Genomic DNA, 12,903 nt, shown 5'->3' with positions numbered 1-12,903 from the left:
TCAACCAGCTTCTAAGACAGAACTTTGGAGGTGTGTCTGCAGATTCTTTGAGGAGCTGAAAGTGAGTCTCCTGAAAAGAATGGAAGCTGGAACAAGGCACAGTAAACAAAAAACACTCAAACACATCTGCCATTATTTTTAGTTGTTGAGGCGTTGTTAATTGCTAAGTTGCCCCTAAAGCTGCCCTATGTCAGTTTTGGAGATTTCCTCTCTGGTGGAAATATGTAACTGCATGCAATATGCAGAAGAATATTTTGCACTCCACAAAGATAAATCTGATGATGAGGCGTCTGTTTTTTGTATTAAATATGTTTTCTTGTACTTAATGGTCATTTGTCTGGAAATTAAATAAATGACGTGTGGTCTCTGATCTTTGTACAGCACTTTAAGTTGAAGTAATGAAAGCATTTATCAACCAGGATATTTCAAATTAAGTAAAACACAGGTTATGATAGGACAGCAATAATATTTCTCCTGCAACATACAGTCTTAGAGTACAGTACGGATTGCAGCTGGTGCTATTTGTCACAAACCTTCCAAATATCACCATGCTGGCTTTCTTTGCATAAGCAGGCCTGGTAAACATCAGAATTCATGCATTGCTTTTCTTCCATTTCAGCACAACATAATAGCAATTTACATAATTAAAAAAATCATATATCTGATTTTCAGTACATACTGATCACAGGTTTGGCCGGGCCTGCTAATCATGCAATGTAAACATAAATGAACAAATATATTTTTTCAGTTCATGGTCCCTGGAGCGTGACCTCCCCTTAGATGTAAACTATAAAAAAAGACATCCAAAAAAAGTGTCACATGAGCAGAAATCCTTAAGAGGTGGACCTTTTTGAATAGGCATTCTGGTTATTGGCAAAACAGCGCCCTCTTTGTCCAGCATGAGGGGGAAGGCAGAAAAAAACATTGTTAAAAATGTAAAACTAACATATAAAAAAAAATGATCAATGAATGACTATATATAAGACACAATCAGTTATTGAGCTACTTTGTAAATTAATAATAAAGAAAATGGAGATGGAAGTCACATTGGCTAATCCCCTCTACTGTTGGTTTACCAGGCACAATTACAATTACAGAGACTACAGGTCTGCTGCCCGACAAAATTTAGGGTTGTGGGCTGATTTTTCATGCACAAGATTGGGCTCGGGTTTGTTTTCTGATAAGCGATTTTTTTGTAGCAGATTTGTTTTCTGCTTAGTTTCATTTTGACTGCTTCATTTATGGGTTTAGTGGGACATGATGACTGGCTGACCCTCAACGCCGGGTCTGGTTATGCCTCACCCATTTGGAGCCACCCTCTCTTCCATTTTGCGTGTTCCAGCATGCAGTAAATACCCCTCTCCAAAATCTAAGGGTTACATTTGACAGAATAACAATGCTTAGAGTTCCAATAGATATCTCTACATTCATACAAAAGACTGAAAAAGGCCAAAAGCATCCAGATCGGATCCCAAAAGTGACTTCCAGGAGCCTCTGAGGGAACTTACAAACAGATGGATCCACAAGTGGGAGTGTGAGATCTGAAAGAGCAGCCCCCAGTGATCCGTGACCCCAACTTCCTCTGAGAGGAAACAAATAAATCCTGTTGTGCAGTTGATTTTGTCCATCTGCTCCTCAGATCATCCCGCAGATGTTCTTCTAACGAGGACATCCGTGTCAAATGTATCAAAACAATGAATGGCAATGAGTTCACAGCGTTATAACACTTTTTCCATGCTGGAATACTGATGATTGGCGAGAAGGTCTCAATGCTGAGGGGTTCCCTGAGGTTAGTGGCTCTGGTCCTTGGGAAAAAGGACCTGATTGGCTACTCTGATGCGTCTGTCTGTGTTGAAGTGAGATGAGCATTCTGATTGGTAGCCCAAGGAGTCATTTATCCACTTTGCAGGAACTTGAGATATCCACTCAGTGTCTATTCTAAAAGAAGACAAAGATCCAGTCTGGCTGGACACCTCTCTCCCTGACCTGAAGTGCCTTCCTTGCCCGGAGGCCCCTTCACGTTCTCAGCTTGAGGATGATGGTGGCCAGGATGAGGAAGAACGTGTTCCAGCCGAGAGTCACGGCGAATCCCCGCCACACCATCATCCGGGAAAGGCCCCAACCTGAAGAAGAACAGCACAATAGTCAATAGTGTGGTTCTGTTAAAGCAACAGTTCTAGGAAATGAGGCTAATGCTGTTCACAAGTAACAGAAGCTTATAGCCACCAACAAGTATGGGCAAAGTCACTGAACCATGACTGTTGGGCCCAATCCCATTTTAACCCTCGCCCCAACCACTTAGCCCTACCCCTCCATCTTGCACGTTCACGTCTAGTGGTAGGGTGTCCTGATTCTTTTTGAGATAGAGGGGGTTAGGGCTTCATGGTCCTCCAAACGGAGGTTTTCAGACACACTCTAAATGGAGTGATATGAGAAAAAAAAGAAAAACCGGTAGAAGGATGAAGCAATTACATTCTGGGAAACAGATATTTTTGGGAGAGCACTCCCAGAAACCATGAGGCTTTCTCTGAAGGCCATGAGGGTTCCTCTCCAATTCACACTTCAGAAGAGCTGCTGCTGTACTTTTGTTCATGTTTATAAATAACAGTATGTGTTACTGTCATAAGGCATTTTGCCGTCTTTAGTCAGTATATTGTGTTTTCTATACAGAAGCCTGCTTTGCCTGCATGTCCAGAAGGACACAAAGAATGAAAAGGGGTTGAAGGGTACCTTTAACTCTTTAACACAGATCCAAAAAGTACCTATTTCTGCTGTTTTATATACTTTCATCTGTTAATAATGTGAATTTGCAAATGCTGTTGCGCTTAATTGAGACACATAAATAACTGGATCTGATTTTTATTCAGTATGTGTCTTAAACCACCACTTCAGCTACTTTGAATAAACAATTCAATAGTAAGTTCTTTCCAATCCAAACTGTGCTTTGAATGAGCTCATGCATCCAACACCAAAGGAAGCCTTGTGCATCTTTTACAGCACTAGAAATCACAGAAAGTTCTGGATCTTCAAGCTGAAATTGATAAAGATTCTGGCAGTGGGCAGGTGCCCATAACTCCTCTGGTGGCAGATTTAAATGAGCGGCTTTCTGTTTTCTGGGGGGGGGTTCATGTGGTTAATCTGAGATGCAGATCTACTGACAGACTGTGAATAATTGAGAGAGAGAGAGAGACACAAAGAGAGCGAGATAAAGACAGATGACAGATAGGGAGAGAGACAGACAGCAGAAAGGGGAGAGACAGAAGGAGAGAGATGGGAGGATGTATGGTTGCTGCTGGGAGTGTTGGATGACTGTGTTGTCCGCTGCAACATGAGACCATCATGGAAAACGTGTGTGTGTTTGTGTGTGTGGCAGTGTACGATTACCACTAAACATGATGCAGGAGAGCGCGTCATATCTGTGTGTGTGTGTGTGTGTTTGTGCCCATAGGAAAGAAAAGCAAAACTATAATCTAGTATAAAATAATAAAGTCTAATATAATACAGGTGAGTCATACCAGCCTGAGTAATCATCCTGATACAGACAGACACACAGACAGACAGACATTGTGTGTGTATGTGGGTGTAATTCACCTCTGTACATTATGCAGCGTAGAGCCTCGGAGGCGTACGTCTGAGGCAGAGCCAGACTCAGATACCTCAGAGGATACGGAATACACTCCACCGGCCAGATAACACCTAGAGAGAGAGAGAAAGAGAGAGGAGAGAGAGAGAGAGAGAGAGAGAGAGAGAGAGAGAGAGAGAGATGGACAGACAGACAGACAGATAGATAGATAGATAGATAGATAGATAGACAGACAGACAGACAGACAGACAGACAGACAGAGAGATAGACAGATAGAGAGACAGATAGAGAGACAGACACATAGATAGACAGATAGATAGATAGATAGATAGATAGATAGATAGACAGACCGATAGAGAGACAGACACATAGATAGATAGATAGGTAGATAGATAGATAGAGAGACAGACACATAGATAGATAGATAGATAGATAGATAGATAGACAGACAGACACATAGATAGATAGATAGATAGACAGACAGACAGACAGACAGACACATAGATAGATAGATAGATAGATAGATAGATAGATAGATAGATAGTTAGATAGAGAGACAGACAGACAGACAGACAGAGATAGATAGATAGACAGATAGAGAGATAGACAGACAGACAGATAGATAGATAGACAGACAGACACATAGATAGACAGATAGAGAGACAGACAGATAGATAGATAGATAGATAGATAGATAGATAGATAGATAGATAGATAGAGAGACAGACAGACAGATATATAAATAGATAGATAGACAGACAGATAGAGATAGATAGATAGATAGATAAGATAGATAGATAGATAGATATATAGATAGATAGACAGACAGAGATAGATAGGTAGATAGATAGGTAGATAGATAGATAGATAGACAGATAGAGATAGATAGATAGATAGATAGATAGATAGATAGATAGATAGATAGATAGATAGATAGACAGATAGAGATAGATAGATAGAGAGATAGATAGACAGATAGATAGATAGATAGATAGACAGATAGAGATAGATAGATAGATAGATAGACAGATAGAGATAGATTGATAGATAGATAGATAGACAGATAGAGATAGATAGATAGATAGATAGATAGATAGATAGATAGATAGACAGATAGAGATAGATTGATAGATAGATAGATAGACAGACAGAGATAGATAGATAGATAGACAGATAGAGAGATAGACAGATAGATAGAGAGATAGACAGACAGATAGAGAGATAGACAGACAGATTAAGATTAAAGGGGTGATCAAGTAGCAAACAAAAACCACAGAAATGTAAAATGTGTGTAACTTTGTGATGTGTGTATGTTTATGAGTAGATAATTGAGGTCAGAACCTCTGAGCCAATTTCTTCTGTCTCTCAGTAATTACCGTGCATTTAGTGCATCTTTCTTTCTCTCTCTCTCTCATCTATGACTGTCTATATTCCGTCTGTTCTTCCTCTCAGTCTCATCACTCTGTCAGTCCATCTGCTTACCCCAGTGGACCAACCCAGCTCATACCACACTAATGTCTCTCCGTATCATTCAGTGAGAGAAGCTTTATCATGTGATACGTATCATGTGATACGTATACACGGCCAGTCTGACACATAATGTAATACAATATAATGTAATGTAATGTGGTGTGATGTACTGTAACGTGGGGGAGAATTGGGGTCATACCGCTGATGATGAGATTGGGGTAGAAGATGCCCAGAGCTGCCTGATTGGCTGACTGTTCATCATCAATGGCCGAAGAGATGACCAATCCAAAGGAGATTCCAGTCACTCCCTGCAGGACGATCAGAGTGACCACTAAAGCCAGAGAGCCCTCATTTGGAATCTGAGAGAGAGAGAGAGAGAGAGAGAGAGAGAGAGAGAGAGAGAGAGAGAGAGAGAGAGAGAGAGATGAAGATAAAGGGTGAGACAGAGCAAGGAAGAAAGTTGAAGAGAAAGGAAAAAGAGAGAAAGTCATTTGCCTCATAGTGTTAAATGTTTTACAAGTATTTCCTGACTGTAAAAACAGGTGCGAAATGTGTGTGTGTATGTGTGCGTGTGTGTGTGTGTGGGTGTGTGTGTATACATGTGTATATATGTGTGTGTGTGTTTCTACTGAGTCAAGTCGTTTACAAAGGTTTAACAGTTCTTTTGCAAATCTCTATCAACCCTCAGACTCATCCCCTCGTGGAAATAGTCCGAAGCAGAACCCACATAACAAAATGTTCTTTGTGTAATTACACATTTCCACCACAGAGGTCTCCAAACCCCCAAAACCTACACAGTGCAGCTTTTCTGTGCACATACAGTGCAAAACATGGTGAATAAATGTTCATCAATACTGTTTTTGATAGAATTGAAAGTATATTAGTTTGTTTTAGGTCACTTTCATTTCATAGGTCATTTTTTCACCTGCAAATTTACAGTAAATTACTGGCTAATTAGTTGCATGACCTTTACAGTTTCCATGTAAAAATGCAAGAGATTACTTTAGTTCAGTTCTACAGCAGACAACAGCTACAACACAGCAATCTTGTGGTGCAGGTGGGGGGTGATTGTGGAGTTATTTCATTCTTAATTACTGCTAATACAGTACAGTAAATTACTGTAATTTTACAGTGATTTTTTATACTCACCGATAAATAGGTGTACAAATGTGTTCTCATGTTGAGCCCCCACACAAACACCCCAACAACAATGCAGGCTTGTGTTGTAATTTTCTGCTCAGTACTGAAGGGAGATGGTGTGACTGCTCATTGACTGCCTCACAGATACACTGACAGAGTGAGAGAGATGTGAATTTGAGACACATTGTGTAAAGTATTCATAAAGGATGCACCTCACAGCTCGCGGTTCACTGAACTCTGAACAGCTCTAAAGCACCAAAAGAGGCCTGGGCCCTGGGCCTGTCATGATCATGACATTTTAGCGGACAATTCAAGGGCTCTTTAGTAAAGGCATTGGTTCGATTTAGAACCATGAAACCTATACACACCCATTTCATGCTTATATGGTTCTTTGCATGGTGAAATGGTTCTTTGGAATGGTGGAGAATGTGCTGCATATGGTTCTATAAAGAACCTTTTTGCAAATGGTTCAGAAAGTGGTTCTGTATAGAACCAAGAACACTCAAAGAATCCTTTGCATGATTAAAGGGTTCTTTGCATTGCATATACAATTGTATATCTTCTAGTGTTAGAGGCTTGAGATCATCGCAATAGAAGTGCTATGTAGAACCCTTTTCAAAAAGGTACAGCACATTCTCCATCAATCTGAAGAACCCTTTAATCATGCAAAGGATCTTTTGAGTGTTCCTGGTTCTATACAGAACCACGTTCTGAACCATTTTCAAAAAGGTTCTAGATAGAATCATAAAAACATATGCTAAACTGTTATTTAAGGATGGACTGTGCAAGGGACACTCAAACACTCACTTTGAAAACGAGGAGGATAAAGAGCAAGAGGAGAATGATCTGGACACTGATGACCAGCAGCTGAGAGAACAAATGAGCGAGCATGGTTTCCAGAGAACTCACACCTACAAATAAGATAGAGAGAATAATAATAATAATAAATAAATAAATAGTAAGAATAACAATAAAAAAAAAAACAACAATAACAATAAGAAGAAGCAGAAAAAAGACTAAGGAAGACCTTCAGTGAGCCTGTGATCTGACCTCTAATCTAACATAGAGCCCAAACGCCCCCTACTGGTTGATCAAGCCAGCACACATTACAGTCTCAGTTCAGTTAAACTGACTGGCCAAAAATCTAATTTGCACAATTCTTCCTTTCCTTTAAATGTGGTCATCTAACCAAGGAACGTTTGACGTATGAACTTTGATTCTTCGGCTTTGCACTGCAGCTACAAGGCTAAAGTAGCTATATAATGGAAGCTAAAATAAAGCTTGCATTAAAGCTTGAATTTTGTCTCTGTTTATAATATGTGCTAGCTACATCAGCCCCGTGGCTTCAGCGCAAAACTACTAAAGCTAACTTGAGACGGTAAACATGACTTGGTTCACCAGATTTGGGGTAAGGAAGGAATTTTCAGCTATAAAGCTTAATTGTGGACGTGTCATGTGACCGGTTAAGCCTCTCACCTGCCACCCAGCACCTGTCCATCAGCCCCTCCTTTCGCTCCAACACAAAAGACAGAGCGGTCAGTCCCACCGCCAGGTAAAAGGTGATACTGCAAGACAGAAGGGAGGGGGAATGGAGAGAGGGAGAGAAAGAGAGATCAGTCATTTTAACATTCTGGCAGCATTTGACCATAACCGGCACTGACTTGTACAGTGTGAATGTGGGAGATTGTACCTCAGGACTGCCCCTGGGGTCACAAACGTAGTGAAATCTGTGTTCTGACTGCCGTATATGGGCTCCTCAAACTACACAAAAACAGATAATGGATACAAACAGACAGACAGAGAGTAGAAATAGTGGCAGAAAGAAAGACAATCATGATGAAAAGTGCCAAACATAACATGTATAACATGTAATATCATGGAATATAACAAAAACTTTAAAATTGACCCAGTAAGGGTACATTACAGATGGGTGACCTTAAGAAACAACCAGAGAAGACATGGGCCAAGGCTGCCCAAAGCGGTGGGGGGGCTCTTTTAAAGAATGCTGTCTAAACATTTACCCCCTCAAAACATACAGTAATGTTATAAATTAGAAGGAAAGACTCTTCACACAACTCAACTGTCATTGCAATGTAGATGTAACACATTTGTATGCAGCAGGCTGGAGTGTGTCTCATATGTAAGGAAACCTTTAGAGTATTTAGTTCAAGGATTCTTTGGTCAAAAAATGGTTCTATACAGAACCCTGAACATGCAAAGAACCCTTTGTGTGATTAAAAAGATTCTGCGCATAATTAAATATTTTTTTCAGATTGATATAAATTGTCTTTTATATGGTTCTATACTGAACCTCTTTGAAAATGGCTCTGTATAGCATTGAAAAGGGTTCTTCTATTGTTATAGGCTTGACATCGTAACAAGAACTATTTTTGGTGCTATATAGAACCCTTTTCAAAAAGGTTCTACATAGAACCGTCTACAGCACATTCTCCATCAATCTGAAGAACCATTTTATGATGCATAATCACGCAAAGGGTTCTTTAAGTGTTAATGTTTCTACAGAGAAGCCCTGGGAGAACTGTATTTTTTTTTTAAAGTGTAGCTTAAAAATCAGACCTGCAAGTTATGCTCACTGGGTTAGTTTTCGCTTGGTTGTTAGCCTAACACAGAGAGACTGCTGGGAAATGTAGTTTTGTTAGAGTTGTGTGAGTGGGATTAACCATATCAGATTTTTGGAGGTACTGCTTAATAAGGACGGCCCTGTTTACATTGAAATATGGTCATTTTTTTTCAAAATACTTCTGCCATTTGTTGGTCATTGGAATGTTATTCACGGAACACAATTTGCTGATGTCTATTATGTGCCCAGCAAGATTAGTATAGAAAGGAAACACAGATTTAGGTTCTCTAGGGCTTCAAAGATGATATTGCTGTCCAAAAACTTAAAGTATCTCCAAAATTGCAGCTTTACAAGAGAGCCCAAAAACATTCTTAACTTAATGTGGGGTAATGAGATTAAAGAGATTTTTGTTTTTGGACAGTGCACAACTATACTAGCAATGTGTGAACACGAGGCTAAAGAATTTGCCTCTTTTGGCCCTTGGACCGCTACAAATATTATACTTTGCCCCCCTTAAGAGAAATAGTTTGCGCACCCCTGATGTAAACCAATGTCTGTGAAAGTGTTGCTGTTGTTTTTTTAATGTTATGCCATCTGTTTAACACTAGAGGGCAGTGCAGCACAGCTTTACAGAGAAGTGAAACAAGCTTACCTTAACAGGGACAGCCACCAGGTAAGCCAGACTGCCCATCTTGCTTTCAACAAACGCCTGAAACACATACAGACACTCTGAATAAGCCCTCAGTGCATAATTACAATGGATTAATACTACATAACAGTGCAATACTACAACATAGTTGGTAGTGAGATACAGAAATACAGCATATCGCTGGTCATTTTTCAGTTTTTGCCATAATTTAAAAGTACTTGTCGCCACTTGGTGTTTACACTGTGAAATTGGACACTGGAAAAAGTCTGGTTCCACTGATGTACATTAAACGTAAAGTATGTTTTTTCCTTCTCCTTTAAAGTTACCATTTTGGAGATGCAAGGATTTGCTCTGACAGCAGTGATATACTCTCTTTCAGCACAAATTCTATAAATATATATGAAACAGAAAATATGACTGCAGCGCTATTTCCAACTCAAAGTAACAGTAATTCATTCATTTTGAAGATCTTGATTTTTTGGTCATTTTTTTCTCCCCAATGTAGTTGTCTTAGCTGGGCACAACACTATTAAAGCTAGGAGGGTAAAGGCTAACCCATGCTGCCTCTGAAATCATGCAGATCCAGCTACATCTTTGCAAACTGTGACTAATGCAATGGCAGCTCAACACGCTTGGAGGAGAATACTAACTGCTAATTCTGTTAGGTTAGCTAACAGACGCCTAGCATCATGCGGAGTCATGGGGTAAGAGGGAGGACCTACCCACCTACCCACCCACCCACCCAAAGAGAAAGCGGACAATAATGATCTCTTGGACTCCCAGATACAGATGGCTGTGGCATCACCAGGGATCAAACTCATGATCTCCTTATGAGGGCTAGTGCTTACATAGTTGCACCATAGTTGAGGGGGCAGTTGTGGGCTGGAGGTTAGGGATCTGGCCCTGTGACTGGAAGGTTGCCGGTTCAATACCCAGGGCTGACAGTCCATAACTGAGGTGTCCTTGAGCAAGACACCTAACCCCCAATCATTTAATATATAAGCTGTGCAGTGAAACACCACATATGTGGAGGTGAAATTTCCCTGTTGCACATTCATTAGTGTGTATGTGCTGTTCAACACACACGCAGTGAGCACACTTGCGCGGAGCAGTGGGCAGCCCTATCCACAGCGTCCGGGGAGCAGTAGGGGGTTAGGTGCCTTGCTCAAGGGCACTTCAGTCATGTACTGTTGGTTCAGGGCGACCTTCTGGTCACAATGCTGGTTCCCTCACCTCCAGTCCATGACTGCCCCAAAAATTTTAGGGGCTTCTTTGTTGGAAGAAACCTGCTTGACAAATACTAAAAAACATACTCATTTTCCCAACAGTGTGGTATATGGCACTGCTTCCATACCTGAAATGCTTCATGGAGCTTCTTTTGTAGCATTATTGCTATTTGTCGATCTAAAAAGAGAAAATAAAACACATTTCATTACTTTCGTTGAATGACGTAGAGCAATGTGTAGAGTCAAAATGCCCAAACCTTCAATAACTCTGATTAGAAATCAGCAGAACTCACTTGTCAAGTCCAGCCAGATGTGGACGGATCCTCCTTCAACAACCTCTCTCGACACCCTGGGCTGCAACATTCTGTCCAGAAACAAATCCACCATTAAAGATTATTCCCAGGAAACATGACAAACACTGGGACCCAACCTGAAAAAACATTTTTTAGGATCTACAAATAGTGATGCCTGGCTGCCTGTGTAGCTTAAAGTGTATCCCCCAACATCTCCTGTGCCACTGACTCCCACACAAGCCCAAGGCATGACAAATCCACCCCAGGTGTAACAGTTGGCAAGGTGTTCTTTTCATCAAATGCTGTGTTTCTCCAAACATTCTGTCAATAGTTTTTTGTTTGCTCAGACCATAGCACACCACATTTTATGTTTTATCTGTTTTATATATGTTAAACTCAACCAATAAGCATCAATTGAGTAATAAAATTGGCAGAAACACGTCTGTTCCATGCAGAGATGGTTTTAATACAAAATGCATCATTCACTGGGAGTGCTAAAACTTTTGAATGAATGAATTTGAATTAAATTTTTGACCAAATTCTAAGTGTGTAAACAAGTGGAAAGAAGTTAACACCACCTCAGTATGGAACACACAACTAAATCTGGCAAGTTGCTGCAAACTGTAATGCAGTATTATTATTTATTTGCTGAATTTAACATATTGGTGGGGAAAAAGTACATAAAATATGGTGTGTGCATAAGTGTGGGCACCCTTTCAGTGAGTGTGTAGTAAGATCCCCTTTGGCCTCTGTGTCACTGGCTACCACACAACCCCAAAGCACAATAAATTCACCTCATGTTTAACAGTTGGTAAGGTGTTCTTTTCATCAAATGCTGCTCCTTTGGTGGCTGTAGCCAAAGAGTTACATTTTTCATCAACTCAACCAATAAACAACAATTCTGTCTGAACAATAAATTGTATCTTCTTTTTTGTTGTTATTCATTTTATTTACATAATTTGAAAATAACTGTTGCCACTTTACATTATTTGTAAATTTCATGATGCATGGCCCAAATCAAACAGGCTAAAATGACTCTGGTTCCACTCACTTACATTAGAGTTCTCATTTTAGAGATACAAGTTTTTGTTCCAACGGTTTGCAAGAATATGTCATATTTAAGTTTGTTCCATGCAGAAAGGGGTTTAATATAAAACGTGTCACTTGACAGGTGACAACTTTTGAATATAAGCTGTACTTAAAACTACTGTTAACGACAAACAGATATGTGGACACTGCAGTAATGAAAATTAAGGTACAAAAAAGCCAAAACACACATTTGAAAAAATTAAGTCTCCAACCGATCTGCTGACTTATATGAATATTGTTTATCAGCATGATGATAATCACACTCAATTTACACTTATGTACCCACAACGATTCTCTCTATTATTCTCTACAAGCTTTGGTTACTTAGCAACATTTGCCTCAAAGCTACAGCAAAATTGGCCTTGAAGCTACAATGGCTGATTGACTGCATTTGTGGTGTAGTTGGGGGGGGGGGCTGTCTGAATTAGATTTTTTTGCTGGACTATTCCTTTAAAGTGCTATGAGTCATGAGAGAGAGAGTTAAAAAGAGGGAGAGACAAGATCAACCTGCTTTTCCTCTCTTAAAATCTACTAAAAAACAAGAAGCTATGCAGCCTCTCCCAACCCACCCCTCTCTCTCTCTCTACACTCATCTATACACATCATCACCCGCCTGTCAGAATATTTTTAGCGTGACAGGAAAACACGTCACTCTCCATCTGACTGTAACATAATTCCAGGTACATATCAGGTATTACATAAATCCCCACCAATTCAGTCCCAACACCCTGCATTCAAACAGTTTGACTATAGTAGCTAGCACGGTCTGCAACGACGCTCACGGCCAATTAATATATGCGCTTAGCTGATCTGCAGAATGCTAACTGACATCTTTTTGTTTTTTAGGGGATTTCAGAGGATTTTCTATAATG

At 40.0% G+C, this 12,903-nt stretch overlaps 1 protein-coding gene and 1 non-coding gene across 3 annotated transcripts in view; both read right to left on the bottom strand.

Moving 5' to 3' along the window:
* Positions 1-407: 407 nt before the first annotated feature.
* Positions 408-12,903, bottom strand: part of abch1 (ATP-binding cassette, sub-family H, member 1) — a 37,234-nt gene continuing 24,738 nt past the window's right edge. Inside the window, exons 12-20 of one of the 2 annotated variants that reach the window (XM_017704968.2) lie at positions 10,943-11,013; positions 10,778-10,827; positions 9,427-9,483; positions 7,884-7,954; positions 7,670-7,758; positions 7,001-7,104; positions 5,253-5,412; positions 3,592-3,696; positions 408-2,123 (exon numbers count right to left, since the gene is read on the bottom strand). In XM_017704968.2, the coding sequence (XP_017560457.1) occupies positions 2,017-2,123; positions 3,592-3,696; positions 5,253-5,412; positions 7,001-7,104; positions 7,670-7,758; positions 7,884-7,954; positions 9,427-9,483; positions 10,778-10,827; positions 10,943-11,013 (814 nt within the window). In that variant the 3' untranslated portion in view covers positions 408-2,016. Of the gene's footprint in view, positions 2,124-3,591; positions 3,697-5,252; positions 5,413-6,202; positions 6,343-7,000; positions 7,105-7,669; positions 7,759-7,883; positions 7,955-9,426; positions 9,484-10,777; positions 10,828-10,942; positions 11,014-12,903 lie in introns of those variants that run through there. The other variant, XM_017704969.2, reaches the window with a different exon arrangement.
* LOC119264202 lies at positions 10,686-10,742 on the bottom strand. Its single transcript, XR_005130863.1, has one exon. It is a non-coding gene; the product is annotated as a U7 small nuclear RNA (small nuclear RNA).

Source organism: Pygocentrus nattereri, chromosome 10 (assembly GCF_015220715.1).
Source record: "Pygocentrus nattereri isolate fPygNat1 chromosome 10, fPygNat1.pri, whole genome shotgun sequence".
Lineage (NCBI taxonomy): Eukaryota > Metazoa > Chordata > Actinopteri > Characiformes > Serrasalmidae > Pygocentrus > Pygocentrus nattereri.
The sequence above is the reverse complement of the archived record's forward strand: the minus strand, read 5'-3'. Positions and strand labels throughout refer to the sequence as shown.